This window comes from Camponotus vicinus, unplaced genomic scaffold (genome assembly GCF_025532165.1).
Source record: "Camponotus vicinus isolate PSW18456_S1 unplaced genomic scaffold, iyCamVici1.0 SCAF_9, whole genome shotgun sequence".
In the NCBI taxonomy this organism is placed as follows: Eukaryota; Metazoa; Arthropoda; class Insecta; order Hymenoptera; family Formicidae; genus Camponotus; species Camponotus vicinus.
In genome coordinates this window covers 7,976,193-8,002,715 of record NW_028141981.1, presented here as the reverse complement: position 1 = coordinate 8,002,715, position 26,523 = coordinate 7,976,193, and the positions used below count along the sequence as shown (strand labels likewise).

General features: G+C 29.6%; 2 protein-coding genes across 3 annotated transcripts; both read left to right on the top strand.

The window, feature by feature from the left end:
• Window positions 1–2,848: 2,848 nt before the first annotated feature.
• Nompb (intraflagellar transport protein 88-like protein nompB) lies at window positions 2,849–10,356 on the top strand. 2 transcript variants are annotated; one of them, XM_083109658.1, is made up of 14 exons: window positions 2,849–3,213; window positions 3,369–3,419; window positions 3,898–4,067; window positions 4,190–4,385; window positions 4,468–4,685; window positions 4,801–5,032; window positions 5,415–5,572; window positions 5,669–5,855; window positions 5,923–6,257; window positions 6,428–6,539; window positions 6,679–6,747; window positions 6,833–7,133; window positions 7,454–7,570; window positions 9,950–10,356. In XM_083109658.1, exons 1-14 carry the CDS (start codon window positions 3,085–3,087, stop codon window positions 9,961–9,963), a joined length of 2,289 nt encoding a protein of 762 aa, XP_082965784.1. In that variant the 5' UTR covers window positions 2,849–3,084; the 3' UTR covers window positions 9,964–10,356. The 2 variants fall into 2 exon arrangements, with proteins under 2 accessions (XP_082965784.1, XP_082965783.1); XM_083109657.1 differs by lacking the exon at window positions 9,950–10,356 and adding an exon at window positions 8,205–8,824 and having other exon boundaries at window positions 2,850–3,213.
• A 1,062-nt stretch (window positions 10,357–11,418) lies between these two features.
• LOC145976816 (hexokinase-2) lies at window positions 11,419–25,672 on the top strand. The gene is made up of 10 exons (XM_083108244.1): window positions 11,419–11,680; window positions 18,064–18,167; window positions 20,941–21,094; window positions 21,744–21,962; window positions 22,232–22,551; window positions 23,656–23,768; window positions 24,219–24,377; window positions 24,448–24,587; window positions 24,666–24,799; window positions 25,079–25,672. Exons 2-10 carry the CDS (start codon window positions 18,084–18,086, stop codon window positions 25,166–25,168), a joined length of 1,413 nt encoding a protein of 470 aa, XP_082964370.1. The 5' UTR covers window positions 11,419–11,680; window positions 18,064–18,083; the 3' UTR covers window positions 25,169–25,672.
• The last annotated feature ends 851 nt before the right edge of the window (window positions 25,673–26,523 follow it).

Below are 26,523 nucleotides of genomic sequence, written 5' to 3'. Positions count from 1 at the left end.
CGAATACTTAAAAATTTCGAGACGAATCGAATGGGTACCCCTATGTCAGTAAGATATTGATTAAAAGAAAAAAAAATTATTAATTTATACGTTACAAGAATAAGAATCTAGAGAATTAATCTAGAATTAATTATATATTTAAAATTATTTCATTAATTTTATTTTGAACACTACTCGAATTGAAATTTTTTAAATCTTGCTGTTATCGGGTTCGATTCGTCTCGCGCGCGCGAACAGTACCCCAAATTATATGTGTTCGCACATTTAACACAAACTCCAATAATGCATGTATTTTATTATTTATAAATATAATCGTTCGTAATCACATTTCAATAAAAAAGGTCGTTATATCCATTTAATTTTCAATAAAGAAATATATTTCTTAGTAATGAAAGAACATGTTTTCTGACGTGAATATCAATTTCGTAAATTGAAGATAATGACGAAAGATAATTGTCGTTGATTTATTACTGAAATCATTGTAATCGGGAATAGTCTGGAAGATCCAGGATTCGTTCCCTCCTACAGTGAAATTCCCGGCGTTCAATGGATCACTTAACTTTTCTTTGCAGATTGATCTTGCGAAATCTGATGTAGAAACAAGATGTTAACAAGATGTTAACAAGATGTCGTTCTCCATTTTTAAGATCACTCCACTTTTTATCGGATATTACCGGTATGTCACTCGCGTATCTGCAATTGAATATTATCGATTTATTTATTTGTCGTGTTTTATCGCGAATTTTAAATCGCGATTTATCTTATAAAAATTCGCAAGTAAATCGGTCGGTGAATTGTATATTTGTAAACATTACAGACCTCAAATGTTTGTCGAAATATTTCCGATTTTCTATATTTACGTGATAATAATTATATCGCGCACGTATCTATTGAGAGTTTCGATTATTATATTATAAAAGGTATACATATCACAATCGGATATTCCGAATATTATCGATTTATTTATTCGTCGCGTTTTCTCTGGAATTTTAAATCGCGATTTATCTTATAACTTAATATTATCTTAATTTAATCGTTGACTTGTACGTCGAAGCTTTGTCTATCTTTCCACGTGTTTGAGTATTGTCTTTTATAGTCTGCGCTAATAGTGCAAATATTTTTTTCTACTATTTAAAAAGACGATAATTTTATTAATGATTAATCGCGATTGTTTAAATCATTATTTAAATCTTATTAAACTTTACTATTACATCAATTATTAGAGGAACTTTGAAAATCATTCGTTCCGTTATTTTTTATTAAACGTGGCCACAACGCGATTTTTAATTATATTTTAAAGCTTATAGAGCTCATTTCATCTTATTCAGCTAATCATGCGCGAAATAGGATATGTATTTTATTCTCAATCGTGAAATTCGTATAAAGTCGCGTATTAATCGCAAATAAATCGGACAGTGAATTTTATGTTCATAAACAATACGGATCACAAATATTTGCCAAAATATCTTCGTCTGTCATCATTTGTGTGATAATAATTATATCGTACGCGTGTCTATTGATGGTTTCGATTATCATATTATAAAAATTATGCGTATCTCGCAATCGCGCGAATATTCCGATTATTATCGATTTATTTATTCGTCGCGTTTTCTCGCGAATTTTAAATCGCAATTTATTTAGTAATTTAATTGTTGATTTTTATCGAAGCTTTCTATCTCTTCGCGTTTTGAATATTTCTTTTGATAACACAAAATGCGCCAGTAATGCAAATACTTTCTTCTACAATCGAAGAAATGATCGATAATTTTATTAATGACTCTTTTGATCACGATTATTTACGTTACATAAAACTTATTAAATTCTATTATTGCATATCGATTATTAATAATAAATGTCGCGTAATTAATCATAGGTGATCAGTCTCTTCTGAACTATGTAAAAATTTTTAGTAAATTTTATATTATACGTATATTTTGGACATTTTCGTGTAATAAATTATTCGATGTAATAAATTATTTTGTATTAAATTTCAAATTATATTTTATATTAAATTTGTATTATATTTTGTCATATATTTTGTAATATATATACTTGTAATGTAATTATTTTTATGTTAATTAATAATTTAATATGTTTATGTTAGTATGTTTATATTAATATTTTTTATGTTAGTTAATAATTTAATTTGTAATTTATTTTGTAATGTGTTTTTTATGTAATTGCAAATTAATTGTAATTTATGTTGCATATATTATAATTATGTAATATATATTTTATATGTGTATTATATTTTCTGTTTCGAAACTCTGTATTAAAAGAAAATAAAAATATAATAAAAAAGAAATAAAAAAAAATTTTTTTCCTCGATGTTTCTCTACCTTAACGAAGGCATTTGCCAGATGGGGAAGTTAAAAATGTTTTTATCCCACAGCAGGCATTTTGTGTTTTGTAAATAAAAAGATATAAATATGACAATGAATATAGAAAAATATTTATTTCATCTTTGAATATTACAGTATTTTTCGCGATTGAATAATTTATTTACTATCAATTTACATACATAAGTATCTTGTTATATAACACTGGTGCTACCGGCATTCCGTGCACATAGCACGGAACAAAACCAGAAATTGTGCACATTATATATTATCCTCTGAGAACATTCATGGACATTGGCTTCGTAGTTCATGTCCACCGTTTTTAATGTCCACAGAGGGCGTATCGCTTTCACCTAAAAGCGGCCATGACACCTCTCACAATGGGTCTGTTCTTTTTAGCTGCACTGCTACACTAATGCAATAAGTTAGAAAGAGACAAACATACTTTCTTTCACTCTAACTAATTGCACTAGTGCAGCAGTGTAGCTAAAAAGAACAGGCCCAATCAGTCTTCTCTCTGGTGTGATTGTGGTTGTATTTGATGTAATTTGGTGTGATCCTTCAGCTTTCATTTCTTTTATTCTTTGTAATTTTAGAGGTTTTTTTTATTAAAAGACAGTTTTGTTTAATTTATATAAGATATAAGTTATTCAAAAGTATAGGTTGATTCTCATATAATTATATGTATATAAAACAAATTCTAAGAAAAATTACAATTGTATTGTGAAGTGAAAAATTATAAACCATGGCTGCAGCAGATGTTGAGGATGACATTTATACGGGATATAATGATTACTCGTCGGTGTACAAGGATCTTGAGCAAGATGAATTATTTCAGGAGGTTATCAAAACAAGTTACGGAAAGAGAGCAATAGTAAGTATGATGATAAATCATTATATTTTTATCGCCAAAGAGAGTCAGTTTCTTGTTATAATATATGTATAATATTTATTTATTAGTAAATCTTAATGTATTGTTAATAATACCTCTTGTATTTTACTAATTTCTTGTTTGATATTTGTTGACAGTTTACTCCAAAGACACCGGGTACAGCAATGCGTTTTGGAACAGCAAGCAGAGTAAGAGAACATATAGTTTATATAGTTTAACAATATCCTATCATTATATTATTTAATAGTAATCTTTGTTATTAATTATTTTAAATTTTTTTTGAAGGAAATATTCACAAAATATAATTTTTTAAGTTATTAAAAGAAATAAGTTTTTGTATTATGAAAGAAACAAGTAAATGGTAAAGTTGTATCTTTTAATTCATTTTAGATTAACTTTATTTTAATAGCATTTTAATTTAACTACACAAGAACTATCTAATGTGTTAAAAATTGAGAAATCATAAAAAATGACAGGATAACATCTGCATTTTCATAGAGAAAAAAATTAATTGACTAAAGAGTCTGACATTGGTGGGAAAACATAATCTTTTCTATCTAGCTTTTATCATACTTTTATGATTTATTACTTTTATTATAATATATTATTAAAATTTTTATAACAGTTCCAAGTTTAATAATCTATCTAGTGCTTTTATTTTTCTAGTTTCAGAGAAGTGATACTGCTACATCCATGCAGCCTATGACTGGTGGACTTAGACCTATGACAGCAGTAAGAAGTGCTGGTTATACTAGTCGACAGACTTTTGATCCTCTCAATATGGGGAGTAGCGCCAAAGGTCCTGCACCTCCATTGGAAACTAACAAAGAAGACACGTAAGATTTAATATCTCTGTGTATATTTATCTGTATACTTTAATATATTTTCATTATACACACACATATACCAAAGAGCATGATATTAAAATATTTTGTACAATTTTTTTTTTAAATTTAAGACCGGAAGAAAAAATAAAAGCAACAGAAAGAAAAATAATGGGGTTGATAGAAAGCTCTACAGAAGCAGCTTCTGAAAATAATATGCGGATCGCCTTAGAACGTGCGCGCGAAGCCTCTTCAAGAGAGAGAGCTCTTATACGATTGCAAGAACAAGCTGGTCTCAGTGATAATCATAATATAGACTTGACATTTGCTGTAAGTTCATTGAATCATTAAAATTTCTAACATTTGATTCTACATATATATTTATAAATTTTTTAAATTCCTTTTTCAATAGGTGCTGTTTAATTTGGCGGTTCAATACACAAACAATGAGATGTACACAGAGGCTATAGCAACTTATCAGGCGATAACAAGAAACAGGATGTTTAGCAATAGTGCCAGACTTAAAGTCAATATGGGAAATATTTATGTGAAAATGGGCCAATTATCCCAAGCTATTAAAATGTATAGAATGGCTTTTGATCAAGCACCGACAGTCCATAAGGATCTAAGGTTTTTAAAGAATTTATATTGATCCATTGATTTATTTACATTCGATAACTGCGAAGGAATATAATTGCCTCATGTCATTATCAATAATATTATAAACTTGGCAAATATTTCGCAGAATAAAGATTATGCATAACATGGGAATGTTATTTGTGCAAATGGGTCGGTTAGAAGAAGCGGCTAGTAGCTTTGAATGGGTGATGAGAGAAAGAGCTGAGTTTAAAGCGGGCTTACATGCTGTTTTGTGCCATTTTGCATTATCTCATCGCGATAAAATGAAAAGAGCTTTCTTAGAATTATTAGATGTACAACTTAATGTAGATCAGGAGGACAAGTATAGCATAAATCCTGTGAGTTGTTGGCACAATTGTACTTTGCTTACTAAAGCTATATATTTCACAAAACATTGGCAGCACCTGCACCATGTATCACAGTGTCAACTTATTACCCATAAAGGTGCACATATTTCACATAATGGCACATTTTTACTAAAAATATTTCTTTTCACTAAATATTCAATGTTTAAACTTTTTCTTATATTATTTATCTTCATTAAATTTATTTATTACATGTAAGAATTGAATGAGATGATTATATGTGAATATTTATTCACATATAACTTTTTGTTTATGTATAAATTATAAGTCATATGTTAGTCAATATTAAGAGTATATTTATTATATATTTATTAATATATATTAATCTATATATTTTCTTATTTATATTACATAGGATGATGCTGCATCTAATATATTAAATGAAGTTATAAGGAATGATAATTTATCAATATTGGAAAAAGAAATGAAATTGGAAGCTGAAAAAAGTATTCTTTGTGCAGCAAAGCTTATAGCACCCGTTATTGAAGATACACTTACAGCTGGATTTGCTTGGTATATTTTAAAGAATTATTAACATTTAAGAAATTATATATCACATTGTAATATCTTCATATAAATTCTTTATATAAATTTATACAAATATTTTAGGTGTGTCGATGCGATAAAATCCTCGGCTTATGGTGTCTTAGCCGCTGATTTAGAAATAAATAAAGCTATGGTATTTTTGTATAATCGAGAAACACAACTCGCCATAGATACATTAAAGATGTTCGAAAATCGCGATACTAAAGCTAACAGCGCAGCAGCAACTATGCTTTCGTTCATCTATTATCTCGTGAGTAAAATTTACAAATATTTGTTATATATCGGTTTGTTTCTTTAACCAGAAAATTGTTGTTTAGCAAGGAGATTACGATCAAGCTGAGAAATATGGCGAAGCAGCTCGTAATTCTGACGCTTATAACGCGGCGGCCTATGTTAATTTATCTGCTTGTGCAATTAAAAAAGATGAATTGAACATTGCTAGAGAACTATTGTTATGTGCATTAGAAACAGATGCTAGTCATGTACAAGCTCTTTATAATTTGGGCTTAGTATATAAAAAACAGACTATGTATGAAGAGGCCTTAGAATGTTTCTGGAAAATTCGTAATATCGTTAGGCATGATCCACAAACCTTATATCAAATTGGACATTTATATCAGCTGATGAATGATGTGGACCAAGCATCTGAATGGTATTAAATTGAATTATACATTATTTTTTATTATTGTTTTATATTATTTTTCTTAAACTTTGTATAACTATTTTTTATATTTATATGCTAATGTTACCATTTCACTTAAAAATAAAAATTTTACGTTAATTTATGAACATTTTGAGTCTTGCATTTGAAACATATTGCAGGTATAATCAATTATTAGGTATATTGTCATCTGATCCAGGAGTTTTACAGAAACTAGGAGAATTGTATGACTCAATAGGAGATAAACAACAGGCGTTTCAGTTTTATAATGATGTGAGTGTATACTTTTTTATTTCTATTTATTTCTATTTATTTCTATTAAGTTATCTTTGATTGTCTATAATTGTATTATCAATATTTTAATTTATATTTATTATTTAACTATATATGTATATATATATACTTATTATAGTCGCACAGATTCTATCCTGCAAATTTTGAAGTGATAGACTGGATTGGATCCTATTTTATATCAATGCAGGTGAAAATACTTGTTATTAACAATATATTGCTTTTGTTAATAAATAAAAAATATTCTACATATATTTCTTAATTTCTACTTTAAGGTTGCTGAAAAGGCATTGACTTATTTTGAAAAAGCGGTAGAACTCGCGCCAGACGAACCAAGATGGAGATTATTGGTTGCTGCATGTTTAAGACGCACCGGACAATTTCATAAAGCTCTCATGGAGTATCAAGATATTCACAATAAATTTCCGGATAATATAGAATGCCTAAAATTTTTAATCAGATTATGTAGCGATATGGGTTTGAAAGAAGCACAAATGTATGCAGCTGAATTGAAGAAGGCTGAGAAAGCTAAAGAATTAAAAGATAGGCAAGGTTCAGCAAGGCCGGGCACGACAGGTGTGTACATTTGAATTAACAACATAATAACGGATATATATGTTTTAATTAACAATTTAAAGCTTTATTGTAATAATTTATATATATATATAGCAATTTTTTTCAATCAGTCGTTTTTGTCTTTTATAAAAAGGCAAATCTTTATGGCAAAAAAATTTAAATTTCTTATAAAAAGATAGAATTTATAAAAAATTTTCAACATCGAGATCCAATAAATTATATTTCATTATCAACTATTGCTTTTATTAAGTACGACAATAGTTATTTATTTTCTCTGACTTATATATCGTAATTAAATTTTGGTCGTATATTTTATGCAGGATCTAGAAAAAGTAATAGTGGAACATCATCGCGAGCTGGTTCAGGACTGAGTGTACTATCAGATCACAGGCCAAGTCCGGATCGACGACCGATTTCAGGCCGAACCGATTATCAAGGTACAATCATCCAAAATTTCCTGAAATATAAACATTTTCCACATATTTTGATATTTTCTATTTCGCTCTTTAATAATTTTAAAAATGTTTTGAGTGTAAATATATTGTATATATTGTGATTTTATTTTCATATTTTTTTATATATGTCTCTAATAATTTAATGTTTCATTACTCTGGTGAGATATTTTATCATACAACATTATGTAATTCACGTGGAAAATTCAATGGTTATTCAATTATTAATGCTTTAGCATTATGCACACTTCCATTGAAAATAAACATCGGTAAAAGTGATCTACAGGTGGTGCACGGGCACTCTAATGGATTGAATAAATGATGGATGACTACAGCCACTTTTACTAGTTTATTCTTGTTCCCTCTTTATCATTTAATACTCGGCAAACAGATATATTACTGATTCCAGCTTTGAATCTAGGAACTGACATTACTAGATATTTGTGTTATATTTATATATTGGATCAATCCTTGTTTAATATGTAACATTTATAATAATTATATAATTTCAAGTCTGTTTGAAAATATGTTAATCATTCACTTATTTATTTGAATATTAATAGAATTATAAAAGTATAAAGTTTTTTGTTTTTCTCTTTGCAATTCTAATTGTTTTTAGGTACGAGTTATGTAGATCCTATAGGACCTCTTCCTACTCGGCCTATGACAGCAGCCGGAAAACGAGATGATGATTTTGGTGACGAGGAACTTGGAGATGATCTATTGCCCGAGTAGTAACTTGTGTTGGTTATGTAATTGTATTGTTACATAGATTTATATGTTTTCTAATACTAAATTAATTGGAAGCAGTAAAAAATATAAGTTATGTTATGACAGCACGTATTAATATTTAAACTATATAACGTATTAATATTAAACTATATTTCAAAATAATAAAAATATAAAATCACAATAAGAGAATCGTGAAAAATTGACAATTTTATTATAATAAATATATATATTATATCAATTATATTATTCTTATTTTATTTATTCTTAAATATTCTTGGCAATATGTAGTTTCTTTAATGTAATTTTGATAAATTTATGTAACGATGTCGTGTATATGCATGTGTTAGATGCTTAATTATTTTTTTACAATATTACAGGTTATTATCGTTAAATGTTTATATTAATGTCACAATTAGTGTGAAATATTTTGTATATCAGTTCTATAATAGTATGTCAGTTCTATAGTTCATAAATGTGCAATAAAGTTTGACTCTCTTTTTTTTTATATATATAAGTTATTTATCTAATAATAAGTTTATGATATATATATATATATATATATATATATATATATATATATATATATATAGTATATACACACACACACACACACACACACACACACACATATATATATATATATATATATATATATATATAATATGTATCAAGTTTAAAGCATTAATACTTTTAGAAATTAATTGCTAAGGCACGTCGGCGAAATGCTCTCCACTGTATTTTTGAAGCGCGGTTAGCTCATATGCTGAGATGTCACATTTGATATCTCTTATTAACCTTATGTCAACGCCTCGCAATTCGTAGAATCTCTTTATCGGATGTTGCGTATTACAGAATTATAAAATCATCAGCATTACAGTGACTTTATACAAGATCATAATGTTACTTCTTTACGACTCTTGATAAAGATTTATGATATTAAAATATATTTTTAATAATGTGTGAAATGTATATAAATTTTACACACGAATAATTTATTGTATTTATATTAAAATTCACAATGAAGTTTATTATTTGCTTATAGGATTAATATCACATTATTTAGTTTTTAATTGGTAAAATATTACATATTTTATTCAATCAATTATGAAGCACGATTCAATTCAATCAAAACATATTTAAGGATGTAAGATTGGTCTTTACTAAAGAGGAATGATTTATATAGGCCTGTTAGAGTCAGGCAATTGCAACGGTCTAAATTTAAACATCGGCCGTTCTAATCAAACTCCATTCAGCTTATGTAGTCTGTTGAAACGGATGTTACTTTATTGCTTGTCCGTATATATCTATGTATATTTCATACGCATTGCCATGCATCGCATATGTATTACACGATTTTCTCTTATCAGGTGTTTTTCCAATTTTTATCAGGTCTTCTTGCAAGATTTTATATATATATAAATATATATATATTTATTTATTTATTTATATTTATATTTATTAAAAAATTTTATATCCTTGTATCTTTTTAAATATAATATTTTTCTGTCAAAATTAAAAATATTGTCCAATCAGTATTACTTCTTAATTTGTTTACGTATATTTATGTATACTTTCTGGAATATGCCGATTGTGATTTTTTTTATTCGAGATAACTATTTTTTTTCATTTCAGATAACGTGCGGTAAAAAATTGAATTTGATGATAAAGCAAATGAGAATATGAAAAGACAGGGGACACATCGGATCCGTTTATTCAGATTCGCGCAAAGCCACGTGTGTGTACGATAGATGATGCGTTGGTTTGACGTGCAGAGAATGAATAGATTGATACGGCTGTCACACGATGCGTAAACCACGTGCGATGTAAACGTATCCGACAATATTTTGCTTGGCTTTTTTAATCTAAATTATTTTGTTTAAGGTTTAAATTTTTTTTCAAATTTTACACACAAAAAACAATTTGAGATGGTTTTTCAGAAATTTGTATCTTTTGAAAAACGAAAATTCAGCTAAAATATCAACTAATAACGAATAATAAAATGCTATACCATCAAAATTCATACAGTTTGTAATCTCTTTTTCATAAATAAAAAAATGAACTTGTCATAGAAGAGAAGAATTAATTTCTTTTTATATATAAAAAAGCCGGTTTTTTTCAATTTAAATTTTTAAATTGTTTGCGGCAACATCTATTCATCCGCTTCCTTATCCTTAGTGACAGTGACTTAATTGATCATTTTAAATTTTAACGCTGATTTCAACATTCCTCTAATTGTTAGATTCCAATTAGCGTAACATCAATAACGACAAATAATAGTTTCTAGGTCCAATTAATTATCTCGCTTTTCGCTCGCCCGAATGAGGATTAGGTTTAACGTTTGAATTTACTTTTGAATAACCAAAAGCACATTCTTCGTCGAGCAATCGATAATCGATACACGCGTATCGATTTAATTAATCTGCGTAACTTCTTAAGCGTAATTTATCTTTAATCATTTCAAAAATCGAGTTGTTAGAATTAAGATTTCGGAAAGATTTTCCATTTATAAACATTTCAAGATATATCGGGGAATTATGAGAAACATAAACAACTGTCAAAATGTGCGTAATTCTAAAAGAAACTTCCCTAACAATACACATGTCCATAGAATATCTAGAGGACAGCTAAAGGATATTTTATGTCCTCTGGATGTCCTCTCGATGATCTCTGGACATCTTTTGGACATGTGTGTTGTTAGGGTTTATTTAATTTTATTTTAAATTTTGTTTTATTACGAACTGAAGCAATTTTAATTTGAAAAGTCTACAAAACTTTAGAATATTAACAATAAACTTGTGTGTATTGTCTCGGCCACGTGTTTTGGAATATCAAAAGTCAAAATCACGAAGAGAGAGCAAGGGAGGCAGGAGATAACATGTGCGGTCAAGTATTTCTCAAGATTCCGGGAATCGAGACTCGGGGAATTTATCAGTAAATACGAGTTCGGTATAACAATAATAATATAAAAACAATCGCCGTATATACGACACTGCTCGCCGACTCGCACGTCGAGCCTCTGTTTACATGAAGACGTCACGCGGGCCTCGCGCCGCGACCTCTCGCATGCCCGCGATTTACGCGCTATCGTAACGCGCTCGGCCAGTAGTGGTGGATGGCGCGGGCCGGCCGGTTGGTTGATCGTGCGATACGCGGGGGAAGCTTGCCGGGAGGCACGACCAGTCGACCAGTCGACCAGTCATCGCTCGTCGACCAGTTGTCGCGTGCACATTTCCAGCAGTCTCGTCTATGCGTGTGTTGCGTCCGAAGAGGTTCCTTGATCCTGCGTCCATTGATTTCGCTCGTCTTGGTCGGCATCGATATCGGGGGACGTCGCTAAAACGGAAGCGCGTGTACGAGATCCAGGTACGTTTTATCTCAATCGAAATCGCGAATTATCTCTGTTAAGAACGCGTTCTTCGATCTCGCTGGAGAAACCATTCACCTGTCGATATCGACTCACGAGAGCAGCGGCGTAGTTGAGGTTTCCTCGAGAAAGTACCTGACTCTTTTTTGCCAATTTTCGAATACAGGATGTTTAGTTACGAGAGACTTGTTTTGACGGGACGCTCTTGTATAAATGTATATGATGATCGATTGTGTATAACATAATGACGGGTGGCATGATTCCATTATGGAAATTATACTCTGGTCCTTTTGAATAGGACTCTTTCGATCATGATTATCTTTTTTTCAATAATTACAAACTCGTTGATATAAACATATAATGTATATATATATTTTTAAACTTTTTTAAAAGAGTCTGATATAAAAATTTATTTTTTCGATACATGTTTCTTTTCTTTAAAAAAAAAACGCACAGGCTTTTTTTCCGGTATTTTTGGGATTTTGCTTTTGAAGAAAATATTCATCATATATATGATGTGCATCGATGTAGGATCGATGAATCGCGGAACTTGGTCTTTCAATTCGGATCATTTCCAAGGTTCTGCTCTTGACATTGTAACAGGCAATTTGAATTTGAATTTACGAGCGATATATTCCGATTAGAATGACTTATGACTATTGCTCTCAAAATGGATTATTCGATACAAAAGCCATTTCTTCTTCCACATAATGTTGAAATGATCATTACAAAAATTAAACGAGGTCGCATTATTAGAGAAATCGACGGTAATGGCATCTTTTTTGTCGATAAGTCGCGGCGATTACAAGGACGTATTTCCAACGAGACGTTTTCCAACGAGATAGGCAGATCGCGAATCGCGAGGCAATATTTTTCGAATTGATTTATCGAGATCTATCACCGCTCCAATTTGGCGTTCGTTCAAACTCGCAAACATCAGCTCTTACTCCGACAATCAAAGCGTCATCGCGTTTTAGATATCAGATCCCCCAGCGAGCCCGCTTTTGCGATGTTTACTTTGCCGGCGAGAGAACCACGTGGGTCCTTGAAATATTAAACACGTTGCATACCTTGTCTCGTCGGGCATTATACCGTGTTGTAACACGTGACATTAGAAACGTGGAATGTAATCGCGCGACAGAGAATCTCCCTATAAATATTTACAATTTCCGCTTCTCTATGTTTTTCTAGGCAAACCGCGGAATTATCATGTTATCGGGACGATAAACGCTAAATTACTTCAACCGATAACATTTTTAGATTGTCTGTAGATTGGAGATCTAATTATCGATCTCGCAAACGTTAAGTAGCTCCTTTTGTCTCATTAGAATAATATGTGCTTACGATAAGCAATTGAAAAGAAATGGAAGAAATTTTAAAAAATTCCGCGATATTTGCGATGAGATTACATTGGAATTTTTATACTTTGCAGGAGGCATTTAACTATCTCGATATGTATTTATCGATCAACAGATCGAATCATCGTGACTATCTACGTATTACGTAAACGTATTGTATATCTCATTATGATTAAAGTTTAATTTTTGACATTTCTCAGTTAAAATTGCAAAAAAAGTTAAATTTTGAATTACATCACTTGAAATTATCATATTACGTTAAATTTGCATCTTCTAAAAGAAAAATTCTTTTGCCACCAGTTAATATGATTTAACGATGCGCGTTTATTTGAGAAGCGCAAACGAATTCGTGCGAAAATTTTCGCACAAAAGCGCGAACGTATTCCGGCAAAGTTACGTACTCCGAGAGCGCATTAAGGTTTCTTCCACCTGCGATAGCGTGGTCGTCGTAAAATATACGCAAGGTCTCTCGATCGAAAATACAATCTGCCGTTCCTCTTTATCGCCGCGCGTTTCGCGTGTTTTTTCCATACATACGAGAGTTTCGAAATCATCACACAATTAATGTAAGATCGTTAGCGGTGATATCTCGATCGTTTCCGTCGTTCCTGCCGAATGACAGATGATATCGAATCGTATCCCGTGTTTTTCACGCCGACGATATATTATTACGGCTCCAATTACAATTATAAATAAGGATCGTAATAAAAATCATTGTACGTCAATTCGCGTGACATCCGTTGCGCTTGGTTCACTTGACAGTACGTTATCATTTGACACCACGTGATATCATTTCTGCAACTTTATGCCTCTTATCTTCATTCCAAGAGCTTGGTTTCAGTTTTCGTATGTGTTTTTATATCTTATTTAAAATATACTCTATATTTAAAATCTCTGCCAACCCGTGGTAGATAAAATTATTCTTGTCATCACTGTCTCGCGAATCTCTTAGAAAGATATTTCTTTTTTGATTGCAATTATTCGTAAAAAGTTATCTAATCTAGTCTTAAATCTGCGAGTCGAACGTGATAAATATGTTCAATGGCAAACGCATCCGAGAATGCAAATCCTTGTTTGACATTTATGTATTCTTGCATTTGACATCTACGCATCTCACTGAAATTTATTCGGTGCCTCGCTGATAATAGTCATGAATTACGAAAGCTTCATTATTCAAACGGTAGGCAGCTCTTTGGGGAAGCGCACTCGATTAGATAACCGGAGTGCACTTGACGCCAGGCCTAATCTCTCAAGAGTTGTACAATATCGAATAAGTTCGAGTACATATAGACAGTATTACTCTTTCATTCTCAACGAAGATAAATTATACGTTGCATTTCCTGGTTTTATTTTATCTTAGTTTTATCTCATCTTATCTCGAAAATACAATAAAATCTAAAATAAAATCTCGTTAGAACGTGGAAGATTGAATTTAAAAGAAGTTTGATTTCACTTTAACTGAGAAATAATTAATATTTTTACTTATAAAAGATAAAATTTTTTACTTCGATTTTATAACTCGATAAATTTTCGCATTTGATTATAAAGGAGTTAAAATATACTACGAATGCGACATATTCATCTGTTCAAATACGAGGTGTTTTTTTCTCTTCGTAATAAGTGCATTTGATGCACATAATCTTTTTCGCAAAATTGGTACATTTTTTCTTTTAAAAATATTATGATATAAATAGCTGTTTATTTTGGAATTATAATTTAAGAATTGGAATTGTAATTTAAGAAAAAGCCGCGAATCCCTGCATTTTATTTTTCAGTTAATTATTTAAATGAGTAAAACTGATTTGAGATATTACATACATATAATTATTATAAGATATTTAATATAACAATACTTTAAAAAATATTATTTTAAATATATATATAAGTAAAATTTGTATAAAAATAGAATTAAAACCATATAATCTAAATCGCGAAATATTTTACGCGACATTTATATAGTATTGATAAAGTTGCAAGATAAATTATTTAGAATCCTTGCAGCTTCATTAATCTCGCGGCACGAACAATATTATGCTTACGTCAGATTTGTTAATCGCTGATGGTCGCAAAGTGTGATAAATGAAAGATGGATGGTCGATGGTAAAGTGGCAAGAAACGGCGTCGCCCGTTTACAGAGATGAAAAAGGCGCAGTCTGTGAAATAGCGGACTCGAAAGGATAACAAACGAGTGTGCGTGTTGCGCTCTGGATTAAAATCGTCACGGCAGGTCAACTGGCTGAATTATCTCGGTTGACGTTTTGCACCTTCCAATTGATTTCAATGGAGCCTCATTCGCCATCAGTTTACAGCCAGGAAAGAATATTCTAGCTTCGCTTTTCGCGGCTTCTCGTCTACCTGACTCTCGTCGTAAAATCGTCTTTTACGGTCAAAATCGTGTTACAGTTGACAAATAAATATGCTCATTTACGTCAATTTAAATTTTCAACTCTTTCTGTTACTATATCGAATCTTTATATTAAATCAATTAAGAATGAAATTATTTTTTTATAGAAATCATCGACCCGTTTTTTATTGGAGTAAATTATTTACATCTGCAAAATTTTCTACAGATTTCTATAAATATGCAATGAGCATATATATTGCATTAAATGTATATTCAGACTAAATACTATAACGAGAGCAGAATTTCTTCGAATCACCTTGAGAGTAAAATTGGAGTAACAAAACGAGTAAAAATGAAAACAATTATGCATAACGATGACACGCTATCTGAAACAACCAAACGGACTGAAAAGATGGTGTCGCTATTATATGTAAATGGTCGTTGATAAACGCGTTGTTACACATATAATGTAATACTACCATATATCACTATCATCGACATTACTCGATCGAATTGATATTCAAATGCTCGCGGCTAAATTAACATTCATTCGAATGAACAATCGAGTTTGATTAAGAATCGTTATCGGTAAACCGGTTGAAAGCCAGGCTGTCCTAACACAACAAACTATATATATATATATATATATATATATATATATATATATATATATATATTTATATATTTATATATTTATATATATATAAAATTAAAGTGTTGCTTTCTTCTTTTTGGATATTTTAATATAGCTCATTTGAGACCATAATAGTTCACTATTATTTTACTAATACGTTGCACTCTTCACATCATATTCTATATACTCATGTATTTAAAATTCGGTGATGTTTTATCACAGTTTATCATGAAACATTTAGCTAATTAAGTATTTTTTCATGCATAATCGCTGATGCAACGCGTTCCACTTTTTCGGATTCCTATTAATCGACAACGCATGAAATTCATTTACAGCAATACCCAATGATATGTTACAGTGAGGGGGATTCTATCTCAGTCGACTCACGATTTATAAGCATAATAAATCATGTTATCAGAAATTACGTATCTTAAATTAATCATTATAATTCACATGAAAAAAATAAACATAATTGATTATTGCATATCGTACGACTTTATTAAGTTTAATCACACATTTTCCATATAAATAATATGTCTAATATTATTTTTTTAAGTTTACATCAGTAATAAGTAAAATAATGTTATTTGAGAATTTTTGTTTTTTTAATAAATCAATTTAAAGCTTTTATCGTAGCTAAGAATATTTACTTAAAAAAATAATAAAAAAGAAATAATTTAAAGATTTTTACCCTTTATATTTTTATCTATGATATCTTATCTTCTTACAATTATAAAATTCTTTTAAGAATTTTTAAAATTAATTAAGATAATTAAATTATATTAAGAGTAAAACAAATATATATATATATATATATATATATATATATATATATATAAAATTTATGGGCCGAAGAAATTGTTTAATTATATAAAAAGTTCGTTATATATAATCAGGAAAATTATTAAAGAAAGTCGACTTAAATTGGAATTAGAAGAGAGAATATTGTCAATCTCTCGTTTAGAAGAAGAGAATATTGTCAATCTCTCGTTTAGAAGAAGAGAATATAATACTCTATAGATAGATAAGGACTGTGTTCTCATCATGCGTCACACGTATTGATAAAGCTCTGACCGTTTACCGACCCTGCCGATATATAAAGTTACACTTACGGCGTATAAACTGGCGGATGCATATTACTAAACCGTCTCGTGATAATAGGAAAACGATTATTAAGAAAGTAAACGTTATGTCTACGTGATAATCATTACAACATTTTATTTAGAGTCTAATCAGTATATTGAAAGCATTTATGTAACACACCGTGATAGATTGTATTCTATTGGCAATAAAATTTTATTAGAGGCATGAAGTATCTTTTAGATTTTTTTTGAGATGAAATATCGCCTTTGATAGCACCTTTATTCCTTTAATACCATTTCTTTTCAATGATACAAATTTTTACACAAGTTTTTCTATTTCATATTAGTTCTTTTTTATATATTTCTACAATTTAGGGAATGAATAAACATTGCTAATTATTTTGAAATTATTTCAAAATATTGATAAAATAAAACGATTTTCAATTATTCCGTATTTTATAAAAAATTAACTTTTTATAAAAATTATATACTGAGAAAAAAAGTCTGGTTGCATTAATTAGAAATCTGGTAGATTCGACCAGTATGTCTGTTGGAATCAGAATTCCTTTAGGAATTGCCAGATGAGTACGATTAATATCTTTCTGTTAAATTTACCAAATTTTATTGGTAATAATACCAAATTTACAAAGATCACTGTGTCCATGTTAGTTAATAAAATAAGAAGTTTCAACAGAAGATCCAACTAGAAGATACTAACCAAATCTTTATAAAGTAAAGTCTATTAAACTAAAAAATCGAGTCTTATCGTGATATCTAGAAATTCTGCTTGGTTTAGCCATGCCTTCTATCAGATACGTCTTGTTGGTACAATCAAATGATTTTTCTCAATGTATATGTGATTAAAACGAGATATCTCTTATTTTGCTACTGTTGCCTCGAGTTAACTCTGATGTTTTATAAACATTTTCCTGCTTATAAATCGATATTTTCTCTTTTTTTCCAGAAATTCGATAAGGTTTCGACATGGTCGTTCCAACGGACCATACGCTCCACGAGGCGATTCAAGTATCGCCGTTGACACTCTCTGACGATGTGAGACGACAAAAAGTAAGTATAACGCATGTTTGAATTTTATAGCCAATGCAATTTCGTAAACGTATACGTAACGCTTATGTTTATCTTATAAGATTTATCTCACATTTTAAACGCTTAATTTCATAAATTATTTACCCTGAACTTTTGCTCCTTTACACTTATCGTATGATGCAGTTGAAGGCTGATATTATATCAGACCATGAGAGATAAAAATGTATGTAAATAACAAAGACGATCGACACACATTTTTCAACGAATTCTCTCGTTAAGAAAATAGAAAAATTGCAAGTAAATTATTTCCTATTATTACATTGATCGTTTTCCATATGTAAATATTATTTACCTGAAAATAAAAATAAAAATTAACAAAGAATATTTTATTAAAAGTGCAATATGTCATTAATTCCACTTTTCCAGTCATTTTTCTTTAACTATTATTATTTCCCTTTAATACGACTAAACGAATATTTGATATAAAAATCATACAAATTTATTGCCAGATATAAACAATTCCCTCCTCCTTTTACAAATAATGTATTTAAAATAAAATGTAGTAAAAATGTAGTTTGATTGAAAGAGAATAAAATATATGAAGTAAAGAAAAGGTGTACTTTGTTTAGATTAGGTATCTAAATTTGTTTTCTGATAAAGCATTATTCCTGTCGCCTTTTCATGACACGTAGAGAGAAAATGACCTTTCAATTATTGCATTTCGTTATTAACACAATTCTCAAATATATAAGTGGCAAAGCAAGTGAAATCATTACCCTTGCAATATTAATTCAAAGTTTAGTGACACGAAATGATCGTATAGATATTTTCTCATTTATTAATTATGCTAATTGTATCACGTATACGATTAAATATTGTATGACATGTATTACATGCCATCAGATACAAAACGTTGTATGTAATAAAACCTTTTCTAATGAAAACAATATTTTTATTGAAAAAAGAAAAAAGACTTTATACTCGATTTGATCGCTATATTGAATTGTAAAAAGTTATTACACAACACTTACGCAATGCATAAGGAGATTGGACACATTGGTATTTTCGACAGACATTATCTTGGATCTTAGATCAAATAAATCTTGATAATAAAAGCAATCAGATCTCTTCTTTTCTAAAACTATCTAATACATTGCTTTAACGAAAACTCCTCTTTTAAATTTTTAAATGGGAAATTTATTCGTTTATTGCTTATTTGGTACAAATATATATTTTTATATATAGGAACTCAGTTTTTCTATATAAATGAAATCTATCGAAATCTTCTAAAAACTACAAACATGAGAAAATTAAGCTTGAAAATGAACGAAATTTCGACTTAATATTGATAATATTGTACATCGCAATTACGTTCGTGTGCTTCGCATCGAGAAACAGGATTAAATCGAATTTCGGGTTATCATGGCTTAAACGTCATATATTGTCGATTTTTATCGTTCTCTAAACTACAGGGTTATCGAGAGGTAATCCTGTTATTAAAAGTTCAAGGCATGTTAACAGTTTATCGGTATAGATAACAATGTGGACTCTGAACAACTCCTGGACAACCAATCGAATCGAGGGAAAGAAACTGATCTTTGGCTTACATATTATCCATAACAGATTTTTTTCTAAATTTACAATTACGAAGCAATTTCATTTTTATGGAAAAATCCTTACTCCTTCGATTGTAAACGAACATTCAGCGAGAATTGTATGATGCAAAAATTTATATTTCATCAGATAAATCTCTGGAAAATTTATATCCATTAATAAAGTAATCCATTAAATTGAAAATTAATACTATAATAATATTTCTAAGTTAAGCCTAAATATCATGTACTTCTTTAGAAAATAAAACCGTACTTTTTTAGATGATATAAGGAACTTATTATAGATCGAAAGTTTGCGAATATGCATTTTTTTATGTTTAGCATTTTCCCACAGTTTACTGCATTTATGTATTTGCTTCGATAAAAACGGAATACAGTACAGTCTTGTAGAAATGAATAATATTCAAATAAGTAAATATATGCTTCTTTTTTAAAAACTATTAATTTATTATGTAAGAAAAATAATTTATGTAAATTCATTATATTAATAATCATATTATGTAAATAATTTATGTAAATTCATTATATTAATAATTATATTATGTAAATTCGTTATATTTCCCATATTATTTCAGTTATAAGATTATATTTTATTATGTAAATTCTATTATATTATATTATGTAATGCGATTATATTATATTATGTAAATTCTACTGTCATATGGGAAATATAATGAGAGAGAGAATTTACATAATATAATATTATATTATATTATATAAATTCATTATATTTCCCATATTACACTTATGAATAATAATAAATAACTGTCCTTGATGCACGTGATTAGGACGTACACAATAACTAGATCATAATTTAATGATTCCGGAAGAAAACATGTTATGTTCATCCGGATGTTATAAACCTTTTGTTTGTTAAATATAATTAATTCTCTTAGGCTGCTTTGTACGTTATAAACAAGCATTACTATCTCTCTTTGATCTGTCTATTTAGACTCTTGTCAGAAATTGCGTAATATATAATGCGACGTTGTAAATAATGCATCGTGTTTGAAGTTCCGTGACATATACATATGTCGAGATATCGTCAAGATTTACGAATTGCACTTTTTTTGGTCGCGTGACAAGAATAACATAGATTGATATAAAGATTATTACGAGATACATCACTGTCACGTGCACGTGTAATATGCTTTTTAAAAGGCAAAAAATTCTGTTTGCAGATTGAGAATTATACAGCGAAGATGCGACTCTCCGCGGCAACCGCCAGGAAGATACAAGATGTTTTTATTTCGGAAATGAATAAGGGAATCCATCAACAATCCTCTTCGTTACAAATGGAAAACACCTATATACCGGAACTGCTCGATGGAACAGGTCATTAATGAAGTTCCCGTGTTTAATCCCGCAATGAGATAGCATATATGTGCACTTTACATCCCCTATTATAAGCTTTACCACTACTTAGCAAAGACATTTTCGACAGAGATAAAGAAAACGAAATTAATTTACATCTAATTAATATCTTACGTTGACGATAAAGTAAAATGTTTAGTCAAAATATTATAATGTATCGATTTAATTATTATGGATAATTAATCTTTAATTTGTCTGTAAATTTCACATGCTGAGATTTTTAATAATATTTTTATATCGAATAAAAAGAAGGAGTATCTGAAATATATTTACAAGGTTTATGTAAAGCTATTTTGTAAAATATACTTAATATATTTTAATATATTATAACCATTATCATAATCAACATTAACGTAAGAAAAATACATTTCTTAGTTTTCTGATATAATTTATATAACCTTTTACATAAACTTTATATAATCTGTTATATAAATAAATTTATATATAAACTTTTATTTTAAATTATTTATATAATCATATATATAAGAAATATTATTTCATTAAACATTTAAAAATGGGAAGAATAGGAAAAAGGAAAGAAAACGCAAAATTTTATCACTATTATATTTAGTATTGAGAGATTTTAAAATGCATATTTGAATACTTGCAGAGGAAGGTCTCTATTTGGCTCTCGATCTTGGCGGCACCAACTTTCGTGTACTTCTGTTGGAATTGGCTCACGGTGCTCCCATACGACAAGAAGTGAAGCGATACTACATTGGATCTGAGTTAAGGGTCGGTTCAGCAATCACTCTGTTTGATTATCTGGCTGAATGTGTCAGTGATTTCGTCATCGCTCAGGGTCTTCAGGACGTAGAGCTTCCTCTCGGTAAATTGACCCTTTGGTATTTATATCCCACTTTATTGAACACGCGAAATTTTTAATTAAATGCGACTCACCGCACAATTGTTTATAAATATAAATAACGATCTCGCGATGACACATTGTAGAAAAAATATTTTTTTCTGTTGTAGAAAACTAACGAAAATATTATATATTAATAGCCAGTTATATTAACATAATTATCTACACTTTGAATCATTATTTACATTTCACATTCTTTCCACTTCCAACTCTGATGAGCTTCGTCTATGCAGGTTTCACATTTTCATTTCCAATGATTCATCATTCGCTGGATGTCGGTATTCTCGTGACATGGACCAAGACTTTCAACTGTCCCGATGGCGTGAATAAGGATATTGTAAAACTATTGCGAGAAGCTTTGGATCGACGAGCCGATACGAAGGTGAAGGTCGTTGCAGTCGTGAACGATACCACGGGTACCTTGGTACAGGCTTCGACATTGGATCACAATGTAGCGATCGCACTTATTCTAGGAACTGGCAGCAACGCCTGCTATATGGAACGAGCCGAGCGGGTCGAGCATTGGGAGACTGAAAGACACGGTGAGAGAGAAGTGAGTATCGAATATCGAAAATTTTTTGAGATCGGTTTCTGTTTCTTATTCGATAAAGATATTCTTAAAAAGCAATATAGCGCACAGTTTATTTTCAAATTTAAAATAATTTTGACATTTGTAAATTTTTTTCTATTATTTATTTAATAATTTTTATAGAGGGTGGTCCTCGTAACGGTCGCCACGATTTTTAAGGCACTTACAATAATCTAACAAAAAAATGTTTCAAACAAAAGTTATATGGCTTGAAGGGGGCCATCAGATGGTGGCAATGATTTGACCTTGGAGAGTCATTTGAAGATCACGTAAAGGTCACCGTCAATTTTTTAAATGGAACTCCCTATTTTTTATTACATATTCTTGTAGCTTATCTCGAGGGCTTTCCAAAACACTATAATAAAATATTTTTCCCTCAAGTACTTTTTGAGTTATAAGGCTTGAAATCATTTCTTAATTTTACATAAACCGTAAAATATCTTGTAAAATATTCATTTTTCGATTATTTTACCTTAATACTTTTATGTACAAAATAATGAGAGGAATCAATTGGTGTAAAGAAAACACATAGTTATTTTTAAGAAAAAATATGTAATTGTTAATTGCAAATTACATATTTTTTCTTTGAAACAACTATGTGTTTTCTTTACACTAATTTATTCCTCTCATTATTTTGTACATAAAAGTATTAAGGTAAGATAATCGAAAAATGAATATTTTACAAGATATTTTACGGTTTATGTAAAATTAAGAAATGATTTCAAGCCTTATAACTCAAAAAGTACTTGAGGGAAAAATATTTTATTATAGTGTTTTGGAAAGCCCTCGAGATAAGCTACAAGAATATGTAATAAAAAATAGGGAGTTCCATTTAAGAAATTGACGGTGACCTTTACGTGGCCTTCAAATGACTCTCCAAGGTCAAATCATTGCCACCATCTGATGGCCCCCTTCAAGTCATACAACTTTTGTTTGAAACATTTTTTTATTAGATTATTGTAAGTGCCTTAAAAATCGTGGCGACCGTTACGAGGACCACCCTGTATACTTTTATTATATGCTTGGTGTATAGCCATAAATTATCGGTCTGATTCTTCGTTGCTCTAGGTTATCATTGATATTGAGTGGGGTGCTTTCGGCGACAACGGTGTTTTGGACTTCATCAAAACGGATTTCGATCGCGAAAACGACGCCAATTCCCTTATCGTGAATTCGTTTACGTAAGTGGACAAATCTGGTTGCATTATCTGTAATTATGTTATAATTATTCTGTTTGTGTGCGCGCGTGGAGTGGATATTATTTCTGATAATATCATATTTTAATCAGTTTGTCCGAATCACAACAGAGTTTGTCACAACCGGTTTTATCTGTACGAAAAAAAATTAAGATTTTGGATATCAAACTTGATTAATTAAAATTGACTATAATTAAAATTTAATAATTTAACAATTAGTGTTTTTAATCAATAGATAAATAACGATAACGGTGAATGTCAACGATAAATAAAATTTTTCCGAGAAATTCTTTATCCTCTTATATAAGAAGAACTTTAAAGAAAGATATGCAAAGAAATCTTATACAAGAGTTCTTGGAACAAAATCAGTTCCTAAGACGCTAATTTTAATATCTAAAAAATCCTTGTATATATCATTATAACTTCTTTCTTTAGATTTGAAAAGTACATTGCTGGCAAATATCTCGGTGAAGTGGTACGCGTGATACTTGTGAGGTTGATCAAAGAGGGGCTCTTATTTGTAGGAGAAACTGTACTAAATGGCATTTTGATACCTGACAATCTTACTACTGATCTGGTGTCGCATATCGAACAGTAAGTCTCCAATCGATCGCTTAATCCATAAAAATTCATAATATGTAACGAACTTATCGTTTTATTTCAGGGATTCTGTTGATGGCAGTAATAGCAATACCAAGGAGGTTCTCAAGAAATTTGGCATCATTCCAGATGAAGACGATATCAAAATTGTTCAATATGTGTGCGAAGTTGCTTCTAATCGAGCGGCTCTTTTGGTATCAATATGTATGTTAATAAAGTTATTTTGAAAAAAAACTGCAACTCTATGCAAACATAACATCTCATTGATGATTTTTGTTGAAGGCGTCGCGAGTTTATTGGATCGTATTGATAAGGAACAAGTCACGATTGCCGTAGATGGATCCCTTTATAAACATCATCCTCGATTAGAAAACTGGATGAAGAAATATATCTCGTTACTCACCTCGGGACGACAGGTATGTAAATGAAGCGGGTATCAATAGGAAAATCGATTCGCTTAGAAAAAGATCATCGTAGCTATAAAAATAAAAAAAAATAATTTGTCATTATAAAGTTCTGTTTTTAAAATTCTAAATTCACTATACCTGACATTAATAATTTTACATTTTTCATGATCTTTCTCTTTATAAAGATAGAAAATAATTATTTTTTATTATGCAGGTTTTTTACAAGTTTTCATTATTTTGATGGAATTTCTTTTCCTTTAATAATTTATTTATTTTTTGAATGTGCAGTTCAAATTAATCCACGCGGAAGATGGAAGCGGCAAAGGTGCTGCACTTATTGCTGCTATTGCGCAACGACTCCAGCAGCGATTACAATAATCGCGAATACACTAGAGTTGTCACAGTTATCATCGCAAAACAATATGCAAGTCGATAGTCAGAAATATTTCAACAGGTCCTAAATTACAATATCATAATTTTCCATTAGTATCTGTCAATATCAATCCCAATACTTGCATCGGATTATAATGTATTGTACAAGTGATGATTGAAATTAATCTAGGTGTAAATGCATTATGGAATTGCATTAGAATATACTTGTATCGATTTTGTACAGATGTGATAAAGATAGGGGTATCGATCGACTGAACAATGCGGGAAACGCGTGCGTGTGCCATTTTAGAAAAATAAATATATGCTCGTCAAGTATAATAAGAAGAAGAATCATGAGAAATGGATTATCGATAAAATAAAATGATAAATGATATATATATATTTATTATAATTAATTATTATTAATAATTATTTATTAATAATTGTTATTAATAATTATTTACTAAATGAAATCACAATTGAAATATATACACGTTTGTAAAGTTAAAAGTTGTTGCGTATTGTAAATGTTCTTTTTTGTACAAAAGAAATCAAATTGTTATAATAAAAAATATAATAAAAATTGTAATAAAAGTTAGCAAAAAGTTGAATATATAATAATAAGTAATTTTCTCAAAGGAAGTTTTGTCAATATGTTATTAATTGTATATAAAATTTTAACTATTTTTTAAAAATTCAAAATGTTTAGAGAAAACTTATATGTTCCTAGCTTATCTCTAAGACAATATACAATAATACTTTAATCAACAATAATATTTTAAAGTGATGTTTAAGACTTTAGAAAAAAAAATATTTTATTTTAAAATTTTACTTTTAATGGAACTTAACAGCAATAATAATACTTATAAAGACATTTAGTCTCTTCTTGTTTCATTTTATGATATTTCGTTACCGTTTTAAATATTTGGAGACACTTAAAAAATTACGTAGTTTATTTAATTAGATTAATTAAAACGGTAAATATATGTAAATAAGTTTCAAATATTTAAATTCTACCGCGCGTTCCGATATTTTACTATTATTTTCAAAATAGTGGGAATTATTTCAAATGTATTTTTAACATTAATACATTATTTTTGTGGTATTTATTAAAATATTTAGTATCTTATTTTACATATTGAATAATTCTATTATGACTGAAATACTATTTTGATCGTTTTACATTTTGATGTCTTGAAAATTGAAATTGTAATATAATATTATAAAATTCCAATATCATATATATACGTACATACTTGAACGAGATTTGTATTTCTCGAAATCAGTCACTAAACTATCGCAGAGTTACTTTGAAGTCGTTCTATGCTTTTCGCGATGGTCATGGTTTTAGTGAAATCTTG